This window comes from Betta splendens, chromosome 17, assembly GCF_900634795.4.
Source record: "Betta splendens chromosome 17, fBetSpl5.4, whole genome shotgun sequence".
NCBI lineage: Eukaryota > Metazoa > Chordata > Actinopteri > Anabantiformes > Osphronemidae > Betta > Betta splendens.
The window spans coordinates 9235134-9252013 of NC_040897.2; the positions used below are offsets into that span (position 1 = coordinate 9235134).

The window sequence follows — 16880 nt, forward strand, 5'->3', positions numbered from 1 at the left end:
GAACACAAACAGATATTTATAGCGTGGTTCACAACAGGTCGTGATTAGCTGTGAGAGAGAAGCTCATTAAGGTACTACCTCTATGCATCCGCTCCTTAATTACAGTTCAATAGTTCTGAGAAACTCGGTGAGTGTTTCGACGGATCAGTGCAATAATAGGTGTTTTTCTCGTTTTCACTTGTGTTCCACTCATTAGAACAAACAAACAGTGTTAAGGAGGAGAGCCGCGGAGTTCGTCACATCTTCATGCCTCCCTCGTATCTGGGATTTGCACCAGGCCTCCTGCCTCCATCGGCGGAGGCCTGATGAAAATCAAGCTGTTCGTCAGCCGGCCGCCCAATTAAGCAGCCGGCGCTTGCCAGGCGGCGGCCGAGCGGCGGCGAGCGGGAGATGTGGGTCGCAGCCCCTCTCCATTCAGACGCCTGCCAGGGTCTGTTAGCGTTCCGGGCTCAGTGAGATGTAAAGAGGCTCCGGGAGCGCACGGGGGGCTCGCGACGCCGCTTTTCATCAGCCTCACCCCGGAAACGGCCCCGTGCCCGGTGCTGCAGGGAGACGGGTGAGGAGGGGGAGGAGAGGCTGGTTTCTTCCTCGCGCCCTCCTGGAGAATTAAACAACAGGTGGCGAAGCAGTAACTTTAGTAGGTTGAGATGTGTTTGATCATAAACACATACAAAAATGTGCATTTAATAATACATAGCATAATAAGTGTTATAATAATCAAAATGTCTGATTACGGCACCTGCTGATCCCAGTAAAAGACCATAATCCTTTAATCTTTAATCCCAGTGTGTGTGAGTGTGGGGAATTAAAGCAGCTATAAACACGCTCCATCAGTCCTCCATCAGGTTTGAGTCTGTCCAAGCTCATACAGCAGCCACTGCTTCCTGTGCATGATGTGACTCAGGGGTGCGTTTGGAGCCATCGGTGGCCTGTCGTCACGTGACTGTCTGTGCGACGACTCTGTTTGTGTTGATAATGAGCGTGAGCTTATCGGCTCACGTCTCTGACCTTTACTACACCACTTATGCTGCGTGGCTTATTTGTTCGTCTGATTTATAAGATATTCACAGACTCCACGCCGGCTCGTTATTTACCAAGTGGTTTTCTGCCGACACAGCACTTCAGTGGATAATTTAATAGATAATTAGAGAAAGCCGTAATTAAACAACGAATCCGACAGTAAAACTGCTGATCTGAATGTTTGCGAGTATTTGTTATAGAAAGAAATCTGTGGCTGTGAATAGTGTGTGTGTGTGTGTGTGTGTGTGTGTGTGTGTGTGTGTGTGTGTGTGTGTGTGTGTGTGTGTGTGTGTGTGTGTGTGTGTACTGTATACTGTACTTTAGGCATGGTTTATATTCAGAGATTTATAGCTGAGTACAGTGTGTGCTGCTTCCATGTTTACTGCTCCGTCGTCAAATAAACTGGTTCGCTCTCTAAAATGAGAAAAAATAATGGATGTCATTACATTTTAATAACAAAAAATTGTGTCAAAGTCTGGAGAAAGAGAAATGAACAGATGTAGCACCTTTGTATTCATTACTGTGCGATGGGGAACATGTTTGACTGCTCCGACTGCTGTCAGTCAGCTTGTTAGTGGACCATTAGAACTATTGTGTCACTGCACACGGAGCTCCATTGGTTGCTGTGATCACCAGAGCTACTGAAGTGCTGGAGTCAGCAATAAAACCCCACCATCCCTCCACCCCCCGCCCTCAGGAGGGATGCTTTACATTCATATCTGTACAGTAATGATTAGGTAAAACTAATAATCCATACATAAATAAAATTATATGTAAAGAATAAAATAATTTAAGGGATGTGACAGTATACGACAATGTGACTATAAAACATACAGAGGACCCACAACATGTCACCTGAGCAGCACCAGGCGGCAGTGGAGAGGAAAATCGTTGCCTTGTTAACTCTCAAATTACATTCTCTGCGGGAGTTACTCTGAGGCTTTTAAGGTGGAATGAGTCCAGTCGGTTGTACTACGAGTGCTCAGACGTGTTTTCATGTCTCTATTGGCCAAAACTGAACCTCAGACCCCTCGTCTCTTTTAATGGCCTCCAATTAGAGCTGGAGGTGGAAGTTTATGACAGGAGTTCAGCTCTGGGTTTTAGTTCATTATAACACGGGAACTAAAAGGTGAGAGAAGTTACAGCACGTGTGTAATGAACAGACACTACACAAGGATCAGACTATTTGAATATTTTATTAATATGTAGAAAATGTATTAGAAAAAGGAACTACAGTATATAGTACATGTTTAGGTCAAACTAGAGCTAAATATCCAGGTTATCCAATCAACATGAGCGTTTCAAACATTCAAGATCACATTTTGTCGTCGTTTCCATTTCAAATCATTGTAGTAAACACTTTCTGGTTCATAAATCGGACCAAACATAATGGTAATAATAACCAATTGCAAAAACCCATAAAATAAAGTGGTTCTTACCCCTGAGGCCCCTTTACCTAGAACGAATTATGAAATAAGGACCTCTATGTAACAAGCTCAACAGAACTAATCCAGTGTGAGTTTTTCAGTGTCTAGGACTGATTCAATAATTTTAACTTGTAAAAAACTGTAACAGTGACAACTTGCTTTTTCCTGATTCCAGGGGATAATTTCAGGTTTCTTTGTCTATTTAACCTTCAAATGTGTCAAGGTTTCTGAACGTCCTGACGGCAGAGCAATATCACTAAGGTTATTATACACTAGTGGCTGTGACGGATGTTGGAGGAACAACAGTTTGCTTCTTTCTTCACTGACAGAGAAATAATTTATGATTTTATGACAATTGAATGGAAATAAAGACATTGTAACATACTGTACTGTAAATGTGAGAGAATAATTAGACTTATTGGGAAATTTAAAAGCACCTATAGTTTGCCACAACTGAGATTCCTCACAACACTAAGAACATTCAGCTCCTTTTCTGCAAAGCTTCATGAACCTTTGTTACTGATACAAAAATGCAGCGACGCCGACTTCATCTAAGTAGTTAATAAAAGGAGAATATAGAGAATCGTCTACTCTACTGAGAGTCACTATGGAGGATGAGTTGTCACCTTGACACTGAGACATGAAGCAGACTGAGGAAAAGGTCACAGGCTGAAACAGTTTGTCAGGAAAATTTGAGGGTGTAGTCTCATATTTCTCTCTCGTGAACCGTTTCAACAGAGACTTTCTCCAAGTCAACGCAAGAAATGTGTCAGTAAAAATCAAAATATAAGGTGATTATTTACTATTGGGTTTTTGATTGTGATTCAGTCAACATGCAGCAGACTCCGTCTGTCCCTGAACACAACACCGGTGGAAATACAGTGGTTCAAGTGGAAATGGCTCTGAACAGTCTCTGCTCTAGTAGTGGTGGTTTAGAGGAGAGTCACTATTGTTCTACATATAGTAACACAAATAAAAGACCTACACAGTTGCATGAGCCAGATTTTCGGTTCTAAAGAAATAACAAAGAACATAACATAATTTTTTACAAAAAAAACGAGTCATTCTATGAAATCAAAAGCTGCTTGCAGTGATGGCGCCGCGCAGCCGCTTCCCCGCGGTTACATCTATCAATACACTTTGTTTTTATTGATGCGGCTGCGTGCGCTTTGTCCCGGAGCTGCACAGATCATCCTCCTCCCACGAGCGGAGCCGTTCCCAGAAAAGTGCGGCAGACAAACTGTGGCTGGATAACACACCGCTTGCTGCACGTTTAGCCCGCGCTGCTGGAAAGAACACATTTTCTTCCGCGTTTGCTGATTATGACGTTTCGCCGGGGAGCTCAAATAGCGAAGCAAGTAAAAGAAGGGCACAGGGAAAAAGGAAAGGCTTGGCTCCACTCCACCTTCTGTTCTGCTGCTGTCTTTGTTAAGTTCATGTAGACGAGCAGTGGGTGGGGGTGGGGGAGGCCAACAGTTCTGCACTGTGCCCATCCTGACTTTCCTTTGCATAGAATTTAGTGTTCACATTGCATAAAACAACACCTGGGGACACCATTATCATAGAGGTCCCTGAAAAGTGAGAATCTATTAGGAGGAAAAGGCTGCTTCAGTAACTTTGGTGACTGGCATCCATCCAAACACAAGCGGGACCAGTCTCTTATTATGCAAGTCTTTGGTTAAATGTTACATCTATCAGCACCATCTCTGCAAGCAGTCACTGAGCCTACACCAAGGGTGAACACGCACAAAACACCAAATGCCCACAAACTGGAGAAACAACAGCGAGTTCCCACTACTTCAGTGTAAGACTGAAACCGCTAAAACCCAGCCAGATCGATGCTAATGGGGCTTTTGCTGGTGCACTACTTCATGAATGAGGAGTCCGAGTGTGTTGATGTTCAGTTTATATCTTGTGTCCATTATTTTTTAATTATGTTTAACTGAATATAGGCTGAAGAAACCAAGGCATGAAATCATATTAAATAGATGGACTTTTGTCACAATATCAGTTATAAAAATATATATATATCTTACAGTGGAGGGGTTTTAAGGGCATATACAGTATGTTTTGTGTTAAAAGTGTTACTTCGCTCAGGTTAAAACAACGCTCGTCCTCCTTAAACCCAAGGGAAAGGCAGATCACAGACTTAAAGACAAAACAACGCTTCTTGGTTTGCCTTCCCTTTTTTTTTTACAGCAAATACAACCATTGTCGCTTAAAGTACATATTAAATTAGATACAGTGTCTTCTGTCGTCGGGGTAGAAGTACAGCGGGGACAGACAGCTGGAGCTGAGCAGGAACGAGGATACATGGAGGCCAGGTGCCGGTTCACCTGTGCTGCTATTGTGATGCTTTCATCATGTCCAACAACCTCTGATTGGTGCTAGTTTATTAATAAGGGGTTGAATTATTATTTATTTACCTATAAGACATTAGTAGCCTTTCCAGAGCTTTGGCAGTGTTAAAACAGTAACATGCCTTCACTGACAATGACACAGCTACAGTAGCAGCAACACGTTCGCCCGAGCTCCATTTATCCCAGACCCAGAGCCGGCGGGTTGTTTATACGGGGGCCGAGCGCCTCCTCTTGCTGCTGATGCTGCGGAAGTTGTACGGCCTCATCTTCATCTCCACGAAGGGAATGGAGAACTCGTGGCCTTTCCAGTGGTACCAGTTGATGCCCTGCAAGAGCCAGAGCAGAGATTCAGCAGCCGCTCGGCTCCACCGCTTGTTACAGGACGCGAAGGAGCTTCTGAGGATGTTGATTAAAGTGTGCGTACGACGCCGAGAGGCAACTTCTACCCGCGTGCCTTTACGCCTGTCCATCTCCGCTGCCACCTGCTCCCGCTCCACGTCGTGGAAAGACACAGGGCGACGCCGGGAAACCTTTGTAGATCGGCCTAATCGCGGCTTCACGCGAGAAAATGCGGCGTCAAGCAGCTGTCACAAGGACTCCTCCTCCACTCCTTCCTACCACACGCGCACCGGATGCCAGTCTTTGTACTTAATCAAACATGCGCACGCTTGTTTGGCGCTTTGATAACACTCGGCTTTTCCCGTCGGATGAAGCAACATGCTGCTGAAGGAGTCTGAAGCGGAGCCGATGACGCGAGGCGTTTTGATCAGTTAGCATCAAGCTGCATCCTTCTTCTTAAGTTTAATTAAAACTCCAGCGCAGCAGTTACGGTCGCTCAAATTCTGACCTTTCATTACAGCTATTTCATCAGACCAATCATTATAATAAGTGTGAAAATAAATGTCTGAAGCCAGTTTTGTGTAATTTAATTTATAAATGATTAGCCTCTTAAAATGGGAATTTTGACCTTTAATCACGGCGCCTTAACCATGACAGTTTTTAGTAAAAAGCCGAGGCACGGAGCTAAAATGCCATCCTTTCACATGACAGCTGTGGGTTAAAGGGTCAACAAAAAAAAAAAAGAGAAACATAAGCTCAGTTTTAGTGGATGACTGACCTGACTGTGTCTGGACTCGCCGTATTTGCCGTTCAGGTTGGCCCGGTGGCAGTTCTTGTACCACCAGGCTCCTTTGTAGGACAAGGCACAGTTAGTGACAGCGATGTCATTATCTCTGTCTTTAGTGGAGAAGGGCCGGCCCTGGTGGTAGCTGAGAGAGTCACCTGTGAGCGGAGAAAGAGAGAGGACTTCTAAACGTCGGCTCATTCATTCTGCCGGAGTGATCAACACGCAGGGAGCGAGGCACGAATGGGGAAAGTTATGCTGCAGACGCTCCCAGTTTGTGAATTCGAGGGGACGGCGGGTAATTCTGGCATATGGTCGCGATGGCAGACGGAGATAACGGTGGAGTGGAAATATGGAGGAGAGCAGAGGCAGGTTTCAGACATCAGGGAGGAGATAACGTGATGGAGAAAGGAGGGAGGAGGCGACAGCAGATGGCACAAGAAAGATGAGAGAACACTTTTGCTTAAAGGTTAGGAATAGAACACACTTTGATGTAGCAAAGTATGAAGCGCTGTTTGTGCAAACCCATGTATTCTCAAGTATAAAGCATTAAATGCTTGCTACTTGCTAATTTATTCAAAGACTGTTATTCACAGACCAAAACAAAATAGAGTAATGAAAAGAGGACGTTGTAAAAGGCCCGTGTTCCAGTTTAACCCATTCGGTCCCGTACCCGCGGTGCCGTTGTACTCTCCTATCCTGAGCTTGTAGAGGTTCCTCGCGTCCCCGATGGAGAACTTATCATAGTTGGCGTAGACTGACTCCTGCCCGTCTCTCATGTCGATCCTCAGCTCGTAGCGGCCCTGAGCAGCGATCCTCTGGATGTTGTCCAGGCCTGCAGTCAGACAGCACATGTGACACATGAGACCTGCTGCACGTTCATAAAATGAGGCCTGAGAAAAGTTACCTTTGTCTCAAGAATGATTCAAATCTCTATTAAGAGACAATAGGAGCTGTGATATGAAACAGCATCGACAGTCACTTAGTAGCGAGTCATCTTAACAGGACGCGATTCTCTATGGACACAGCCCACGGCTCAAGATACGAAAATTATTGATATGAGAGAATCGAGGAGTTTGATTGTATGGAAACGTTTTGTCTGTTGAATGTCAGAGAGGAAAAATGGAAGAAGCAAAGAGCCGGCGTTATTGAAAGAGACGCGGCACCAGTTAGCGTGGTGAAAATATTGGCTTCAAGCTCGATTACCTTTATTGTATCTTCACATTTCACTCCAGAGTAAAAAAGAACTTTTGAGCTCGACAGAAACTGTATTTGATTTATATGGCATTTCATTTATATCAGCTGAAAAGGAAAAAGTCCCATCTTTTTTCTCCCAGGACATAGACTGTAGTAGCACTTTCAGCGTTCTGCAGTTGTCATGACAGTATCGAGGACATCTGTCCTGCAGTAGCTGTCCAGATGTTTGCAGCAGCTGCACTGATGCACCGCAGCTACGGTGAACAGCACGGCTGCCACTCCCAGTCAGCTACGCTAAACCTGATCAGGTTCCTTTGTGAAGAAAATCAGGTTCCACGCTGATTAATAAGGTGCTACAGTGTAAAAGGTAAAACAAGGTGTGTAAATTGTGTTGCTGTTGTACTTAGTGACACTCCACTCCCTGCACTGACTCCTTTGTGAAATAGTTTAACTCCCACCTGCAGCTTTCATGGCTCGCGCCCGATAAGCGCCGCGTCAGATGTCTTTGTCAGCTTGTTGTGCTGGACGTGTTGTGGATGTGGATGACTGACATCCTCGAGAGGTGGACACTGTCGCCGCCCCTGCAAACGCCGCGCGTTGCAGTTTCTCTGAAACAGGCGGCTTTGCTCCTTATCTCCAAGGCGGCAGATACGCGGCCCGTCTGAAGTCCGACGGGCGATAAGACCCCACGCCGGCCGCCGCCCGCCCGCGCGTGGAAGTGCTTCACTATCAGATTACAGGAAGCGCCAATTTGGAAAAGAGCCTCATTCCCTGCTTAACCTTCAGCAGGAGTCACTTGTGCACTTGTTATGAACCCAGACATAAAAAAACGCGAGGAAAAAAAATAAGTATTCCTATGCTGACACTGATAAAGAGTCAAAGTCTAGGAGAGGAGTCTCTGCACTGTCAGAGGAAGCAATTCTGTGGTGAGAGTCGTGATAAAATCATGTTTAGCCCTCACACATTCCTAACTATTCTATATACTATATATATACAGCTTTTCTGAAATACAGTAAACGCATTTTGACACAGTACCAGCTCTAGTACCAGCGTGTCATCGTCTCACTTCAATTTAGCCGTTCTCAAATAATTAGACAGAAACAAGAGGGGGGATTAAAGAAGGTGAACGGGTCAGTGAGCCCATATTGCACGCAGCCCCTGGTTTCCCTCTGTTATGACATCACCGAGCTGCCACTGTGCTTCTGTATCTGGCTGAGGTCAGTGAGTAGGGAGAACAGATCGCCCTGCAGCAGCAATAAAACCGGCCCCTCTGAAATGGCTGCAGATAATAATGAAAGCTTCATTTCCGTATTCCTTCACCGTCGGCCGTTTAAGTGGCTCTTGCTTTCGGTTTGCGTGGATTTAATACCATTGTTTATGGCGCCGTGGAGTCCAGTGTATTCCCGCTCCGTGCGTAGAGGCGGCGATTAGCTAAATGCTGAGTAGAGCGATTCTCTGGGCCACGACAGAGACCTGATGTGTGGAAAAACCACTGGAGGCCATTCTGTTCTTCAAATGCGTTACAGAAGAACATTTCCCAACAGCTGTAATGCAGTAAATAATGAGCTGCAGCTACAGCATCTACATCATGTATAGTGATGACTGTGGAGCAGCTTCACTCAGCTGCATCCACATGGAACCTACAAACGGGCCGCCATGTGTTTTATCGTTATCTGTGATCCGGTCACACATGGACAAGACGTCGACGGCAGCAAAGAGCAGCTCTTGATGCTCCACAGCCTGAGGTTACATTAAGCTACATTCACGCAGCACAAAGGCCAAAAACCACAGGCAGGAGGGAGGAAAGCCACTCTTAGGAGTCGCCAAAGAAGTAAAGCAGGACCCTGGAGATGGAGCTGCCCTGGACTGTTATACGCTCAGAATGGGGGGGGGGGGGGGGGGGGGGGGCAGATTGTTACCGATTCAGCTGAAGTGGAAACAGGTCAGATGAAATGACGAACGCAGCGAACCGCACGTTCTCTGGGGTTTTACATTATACTGTACGGACCCTAAACAGTGGAACCGGGACGAAACTGTCGGCGATGTGGCGTCCGAGCCTTTCTCCCATCACGTGTACAGTGGCATCTAGGGAACAAATCATCTCTATCAGGAGACGGCGATCCAGCTTCTCCCGCTGTGATGAGATGCTCCGCAGGTACAGTAGTGTTGTTGAGGGAGCGCAGACAGCGTTACTCACTTCAACTCTCCTAAAATAACCCGTGTAATAGCTAATCTGATGCAGCCTCGACGATCACGCTGCATTACACCGTCAGCTGGAGTTTATTGTCTAAAATCCTCTTTATGCCTTCACCTATTATAACGGCCTTCTCTCTGTTATAATGTGCTGAATAAAGTATCCCCGTCCTGTTAGTTAATTTCTCGAATCAAAAAACATTCTTCACAGGTCCTTGATGAAATATTCATGTAATATTTTACTTTAATCATCTGCGCCAAACAATAACACACAAACTGGCCCATGAAGAAACATGACTCATTTGCACATTTTCTAATGAATATAATTATATTTCATAATGAGATTTGGTGAGGAGGTGAAAAAAAAGAGTCAGCAGTCCATCAAAACTGCGAGGATGTTCTGTTGTTTTGTCTTTGAGTCAGAGCGAAAACAATTACCAAGTCATTTCAGGGAGAGATGAGCTTTCAGAGAATCCAGTAATGAATCAAATAGACTTTGTGAAGTCAAGTGCTGAAAGACGAGATGAGCGAAAATGGAGGATCCAGCAGGACGCTCTCTATCTTCATACAAAGTGGGAAATCTGACCAGAAAGGCCACGCTGCTGGCACAGGACACTGGGAACGTCTTCCCCGCCATAAAATAGATGTATCAATTAAAAGCGTGAAGGCACTGACCCCTTATTGATCGGAGCTATTAAATCCATTTCAGTGACGGGATGACACGCAGATAAAGAGCATAATCCATCCTTCAGAAAACTGCGGTATAGATTGGTGAAATGTCACAGGCCAGAATGAATCACTTACCTTCAAAATGCTGCTGAAATATATAAACGAGGAAGAGGAAAGTACAGCGGCCGACTGCACAGAGGATTCCAAAACTCACAATAAGGCCAAACCTAAATAAGTATTGAGTGAATATTGTATGTAAATAATATATTCAGATTAGATTATCTATTATCTTTTAATCCTATTCCCTCCTCCATGATATTCCAGAATGTCACTTTTGGACCTGGTGACATCATTCACCACGTGAAGCCCTGAAGCCCACGGCACTAGACACTAGAGCCTTACCGAGCCAGAACTCGTCCTCCAGGTTCCCAAAGCCGACCCGATAGTCGCTCCATTTCTTCGAGAAGTCTGTCAGGCCGTTCTGACGGCGCTGGAACACCTAGAAACACAGAATGGATGCGAGGTGACGTCAGCTTCCCTTTCCAAGCGACCAAAAAAGAGGTTTTCAGGTTTGGTCACGGTGACTTACAATCCAGCCTCCTTCATCCGTGGTCATATCACAGTACACCTGCACGCCCTGGCTCGGGTCTCTGTTTATGTAAATGGTGTAGACGCCACTCAGCATCTCTCCGTTCAGCAGGTGTTGAGCACAATTCTGAGGCGTCGCAAACAGACGACTCCCTGGAGGGAAGAGAAGCGGAGGAACGGCGGCAACCGGTCAGAATTTACTGTTCTGAGAGAGTCGCATGCTCTGCAGTGATTTACCCAGGATGCAGAACTAACGCTCGGAATAAAAGGCTCCATTGTTAAACGATACAACAATTATCACTTTCATATAAATCTTTTTTGAGCTCTCCCACTGACAAACCCGTGACGAATCATTACAGTATCAATCCATCAGCTGCATTGATGGCATCTTAAAGCTCGCAGCCGAACTGTCGTCTCTGACAGAGATTATTAAGTGCATCATTTGGATGTTTCCCTCGTGCAGTTTTGGGACATTTTCTTTTGACGTCTTCGCATACATTACGTTTCTGGTGATTAGTCCAATTACACACTGAGCCCATGGGTGACTGACGCACACAGTTCTGTTCCAGGACTGTGGGATATCAGCCTGCAGGCCCAGCCTAATGAAAAAGTCTCCCTCACTGAGCTACGAGAAAGGACTGTTTTTCACAGTGCGGGCCCATTATTGTGCACCTTGGATATGGAGACTTTAAAGAGGAATGCAGTGCAAAGGAAAAGCAAGAAAAGGCTGCCCATTACTGTGGACTGTGTGTGTGTGTGCTGCACCTGTAGTGAAGGTAGTGGACACCACAGCACTGGTGTCAAGTCCCCTCGCAGCCTGGAGCTTGACCGTGTACTCTGTGGTTTCAGCCAGGCCCTCCAGGCGAATCCAGGTATCCTCTGCATCCAAGATCAGCTCCTAACGGTCACACGCAGCAACACACGTAACACCGACCAGAATGAATAATGCAGAACGGCACGTGTGAGTTTTAGACAAAAGACGATGGCAGTATTGTGGAAGCATAATGCTTCCTTTTTGTTCCAGCAGCACATTATTGTCAAGTTGGCACGAGAAAGAGCTGCAATTTCAGTTCAGATGCAGTAACAGACACCTGTTGGTCACAGAACACAGTTTACCTGTCTGTGGTTCCACGCGGACAGACGGACCGAGCCAAAAGAACATAAAAAATAACATAGGGGTGACGGGTGGGAGGTGACTACGCAGAGAGACAGGATGAAAGACTCGTATGAGGCAGCCAGCTGAGAAGCGTCCAAGGACTTAGGAAACCAACGTCGCTATTTTTGGTGAGAAACTCGGTACAGTTACTTCTCTTTGTTTCTCCCAAATCCTCTTTCACTGAGCGCGTCTTAAAGAGCCAAGGCGTTCGACCGGTTTCCCCCTCACATGCTGCAGAACGTGCACATGAACATGCGAGTGTTGATTTGGGTGCATGTGTGTTACAGTTTGGCCTGGACACATATTAAAAATGAACCAGACAAAATAAAATATTTAGCCACTTTGGGGAAACAAATCCAGTTTTCAGGCAATGTGTCCGTGTGAATAATGCAGGGAAGCAGCTGGTAAATGGCGTCTCTGTCTCACAGGATCTGACATTTTCCCCACTGTGTTTTCAGGGTCAAATAAGATTTCATATTATAGGAGATGTGGCCGCTCGCTATCGATTGAACTGCACTGTATGTGTGCGGCGGTCGAACGTCTGCCACAGACACGTTTGTCTCTGTGTGTGTGAATGCTGAGATCTTTATCATTCCATGCAGGACATCACCAGCAGTGATACATGCACTTACAAATGAATGAGTACAGTAAATGATAATCAGATAAGAAATAATCCCACAGCTACTCTGTTTAAACTTAAACTTATGACAACTTCATTATGGTCGTTTCACTGCAGAGGGATGAGGCAATCTTTCAGCCACACCTGAAATAAAACGACAACTGGAGGAACTTCTCAACTGATGCACCTTCATAAGTGGCGGCGGTGACTGTTTCGCCTCTGAGCATCAGTGGAATGACTCATTTGTGGTCAAATCTGAATTGAAGACGCTGCAGTTGTGAGGCAGCTCACGATAACGTGAATTTAATGTAAAAGAGCCCAATAAGTACATGTGATAAGTCGGGAACTGACCTTGCAGAATTCCTCCCATTCTCATTCTCTTCTAGGTAAAAACTCCTCCATAAACGAGGACGTCCTTGTGTTTCTTCCATATTAAAAAAAACTACAAACTAACAAACTATTACTGTGACAGTTGTACTTAACATTGGGCAGCACACCAGCACCTACACTGACTGATTTTAATATATTAATATATTTCATTTGACTTACAGTGGAAAAGCAACGTGGGTTGTTGGTAGAACACTGTGTCTGTCTGACTAACAGATTATGACAGAGTGGTGGAGCTGCATTTTACTGCAAATGTTGTTTAAAATGAAATTATTTGCTTGAACTCAGGGAAGAAATAACAAGCTTTTCATGTGTGTGGAGTGTATTCTGATTGGTTAAGACTAAAGTAGTGAGTGTAATAATGGAACGGTTATATATTAATATATTCCTTCTGGGTATTGATTTGCATGCTGCACTGTCCCAATATGGATAATGTAAAAAGAAAATACATTATACAAACAACAAGTTGATTTAGTTTAAACATGTAAATGTATGCAGAGCCCTGAAAATGGCAAATACAGGAAGGGACCGACATAGTTTTACTTGTGTAAATGTCAGAGCATATTATGCCATTGTGTGCATAACAGCCATTATGCTGAAAAAATATATCACCAAATGGTGGGAAGAGCAAAACATGTGGTCAGTAGTAAGACATAAAGACAGACACCATGTGAGAAGTCTTTCAATCTTTGTGCGTGAGTGACATCCGATGGTCAACCACACAGCGGTGCCTCCCTCAGAGTCAGTGTGGTTCAGCTTCACGGGACCTGTGTCTTCAGAGCATCATTCACAGGCGTGTCATGTCATTACTCAGCCACATCAAAAAGTTTAATCAAGATAAACAATGCCTCCGCTGAGGCACATTAAAGTAATATCTCCATAGGACAGTTGTTTTGACTGTGTAGCCCTCAGTGTGTGTATCAGTGTGTGTGCGTGTCCCCTCCACACATCAAGGGGCTGCATGATTGAAAGATCCCATTTTGAAGTGCTGCTGATAAATTTGTTTTTATCAAATTATTCAATTATTTTACGGAACACTGATAAAATGTAGTTGAATTAAATTGGGAACATATTCTGCTTTGCAAAAACTCAAGAGGAAGCTTGAATATGTGCAGAATGAGCTGCGTTGGTTACATACTTTGCGGTTGCCATCCGCAGACTTGTAGGTAAGCATGTAGTTGTCAATTTCCGCGATTGGTGGTTGCCAGGAGATGAGAGCGCTGCGGTGATTTACTTCGCTGGCTGTCAGGTTCAGGGGCGCGTCCATGGCTGCCGGAAAGACACCAAGAGGGAGAAAACGCTGAAAGCAAGGAATCGGTGCAGAAAAAAACATGCACATAAATCTTAAGCGTTAAAACACTATGGTAATATGTGTTTGGTTTGGCTTCCTTTACACCTGCAGAATAACACTGTGAAACACTCAACAAATCCCACGCACATGATAACAATGATAATATGATAACAAAGTGTTTGGACAGACTCATAGTTTCCTGAATAAGCTGGACTTCATCAGCATTCACCATTTCTAGTCCCAAGGGATGACGCTATAGTTAGCGGTTATCAGGCTTTGCAGAAATAAAAGAGCAGTCCTCTGGGTAATAGGTGGTTTGTATTCCTCACATCAGGCATTCCTCAGTCCATTCAAATGATCAAGGACAAAAAGACACATACATACATACAAAAAACACACCAAACCTAACAAATACTACTGGAAAAGCATGTATGGCCTCAACTGTCCAATCACTTACTGTAAGTGAAAGGATCAGGAATAGTGAACCATTCTTGCACATGCATTGAAGGTATATTTCATGCTGCAGGTAGAATGTGTCAGTAATCATAAGCCTCCGCAGGACTGACTGAAAAGAGCAGCAAGACACTTCCCATGTTTACCATCACGGCTTCAAAAGCATCCGCGGCCTTGATGGCAAGGCCACCCAGGTTTTACCGCACGTTGCATCACACCATTCAAGCATATTCTTGGTCCCTGCACAGATTTAAAGAAGGCTTGATTGTAGTGCCTTTGTTGGTATTTTAACCACATCACAAGGAGGCTCACCTCAATTTCCCCACCTTACATCAGCCGTTTTAAAGTCAATATCTGATGTTCTGACATGGCAGGAGCAGCATTGACACGCTGTAACCTCATTTTGGTGCGTGATAGAAAATAGATGACCTTATATATGAAAATCAGTTTCGCAGAGTTACATCATGACACTGGGGCACGTCGTCAGCCAGCCGCCCGACACAAATCGGTGTGAGGGAGGCAGCGGCGCTGAGGCAAATGTGCCGCGCTGCAAAGCGCCGTGAACATGGGATGAAGATATCCATGCAACGACTTCCTGCCTCCTGTCTGACTTTTATTTCAGGACGTCTGGGGCTCAAGTTTTAGCTCAACATCTGAACCTAGATTGAACCCAAAGGCTCTATGCATCAGGACGAAGGAAATCCCTGGCCATCTACGCTCTCCTCCTCCTCCTGTGTGTGTGTGTGTGTGTGTGTGTGTGTGTGTGTGTGTGTGTGTGTGTGTGTGTGTCTGTGTGTGTGTGTGTGTGTGTGCGCGCGCCCTTATATGGTCCGATCAATAGCAGCTCAGTAATTAACAGCATGTGCCCTCCTTGATAACCTCCTGAACGACGTGTGAGTCGCCTGCTCTCAGACACAGTGATAGGTGGAAACTCATTGTGGGACGCTGATTGAAAGACTGGGATCATAAAGGAAAATGTTCATTAAAAGAAAAAAAGATGAGTGCGATGCTAAATCGTGTCGTCTCTGACCTGCTCTCCATCTCATCTGTGCTTTCCTTCATCCTCTATTGGCTCTTCCCTTCAATCCCCACCACAACCCGGGGTCTCCGTGCCCCTGCATGTGTTTCTCGCCTCCCCTCCCCTCGTCTCGCCCGCCCATCCTTTGTCCACCTGCTCCTTATCTGACAGCCTGCCAGTCTAACTAAAAGTGCCTAAGAGTGAACAGGGTTTATCTTTTGTTCTTTCCATCCCCTCGTCTTGACAAACACTCCTGCTGAATTATGCGCATGTAGGGGACAGATGAGAAACAAGAGGCGGGAGTCGTGTAATAGCCCGTATTTTCTCTGTCCATATCTAGTCATAGTCTGTCTTCTCCTCTCTCGTGCTCTCCTTCTAATTAAACCTGAGCGTGGGGTTTCCAGAGCAGGCGAGCGGGTGTCGTCTACAAGGTTTATATAGTGCGACTGAGATGAACAGGTTGGGTTACATTTTATGTCTCATTAACACACGGCATTAACATTGTGACAACAAAACGCACAGAAGTGCAATGGGCAGTGACGGTTTGTTACAGGAAAACAAAAAGGAGAAAGTTCTCTTAAATATCACATCTGTGCAGATCTGCAGGCAAATAATTCTGCCTGAATGATGTTTTAATAATCTTTTGTATTTATGAAGTCCACTGAAGTTCATCAGACGCCGAATGGACTGAACTCTGAGAGTGAATTCTGATGGTCAAATTAACACCTGGTCACTACTTTTGAGAATATGAATGGACGTGACAGACCATATTTAATACTGGTCTCCATAAGCTCCATACATGCTGTGATGCCACTTCTTCGCTTTGTTTCATCCTTTGATACAAAGCTGGTTTGCATCTTTTGCATTTGCATTACTAAACTGAACTGATTTGTTCGGATGTTAACGAAAGCAACGGCCACTGATGTACAGGAGGCACCCGAGCTTCTAAAGAAGAAAGCGAAAAGTTCTGCGACACCGAAATCTGACACCTTTTTCTGAGTATGTTAAAGCTGAAGCTGGAGGAACAGAAGCCCTCAGGCAAAAAACAAGTGGGAAAAAAATGCATCACCAGATCCAAAAACAGCAGCAGATCTTTGCACAGATATGTGTAAGACTGGTATCATTTATGTCTGGAATCAAAAATAGAGTGAACATATATGCAAAATATTATAATAATAAATGAAAGAACTCACTAATGAAGCTATTACATTATTTTTGTTGCAGCTTCTTCTTATATTACTGGACAGTAGATGCAAATTACAGTCAAAGAGAAACACTTATTTTTATTTCCTGTTAATTAATTGGCCTTATTCTTGACTACATACTGTATGAAGGTTGTATCAGAAACAAACTAAGCATAACTGTATTTACTTTAACAG

At 44.7% G+C, this 16880-nt stretch overlaps 1 protein-coding gene across 6 annotated transcripts in view; it reads right to left on the reverse strand.

Moving 5' to 3' along the window:
• Nucleotides 1-2197: 2197 nt before the first annotated feature.
• Nucleotides 2198-16880, reverse strand: part of tnr (tenascin R (restrictin, janusin)) — a 108313-nt gene continuing 93630 nt past the window's right edge. For all 6 annotated transcript variants that reach the window (XM_029130807.3, XM_029130809.3, XM_029130808.3 and 3 more), the window contains 7 exons: nucleotides 13878-14008; nucleotides 11343-11475; nucleotides 10579-10730; nucleotides 10392-10488; nucleotides 6604-6765; nucleotides 5925-6088; nucleotides 2198-5133 (listed from right to left, as the gene is read on the reverse strand). In XM_029130807.3, the coding sequence (XP_028986640.1) occupies nucleotides 5014-5133; nucleotides 5925-6088; nucleotides 6604-6765; nucleotides 10392-10488; nucleotides 10579-10730; nucleotides 11343-11475; nucleotides 13878-14008 (959 nt within the window). In that variant the 3' untranslated portion in view covers nucleotides 2198-5013. The remainder of the gene's footprint in view (nucleotides 5134-5924; nucleotides 6089-6603; nucleotides 6766-10391; nucleotides 10489-10578; nucleotides 10731-11342; nucleotides 11476-13877; nucleotides 14009-16880) is intronic.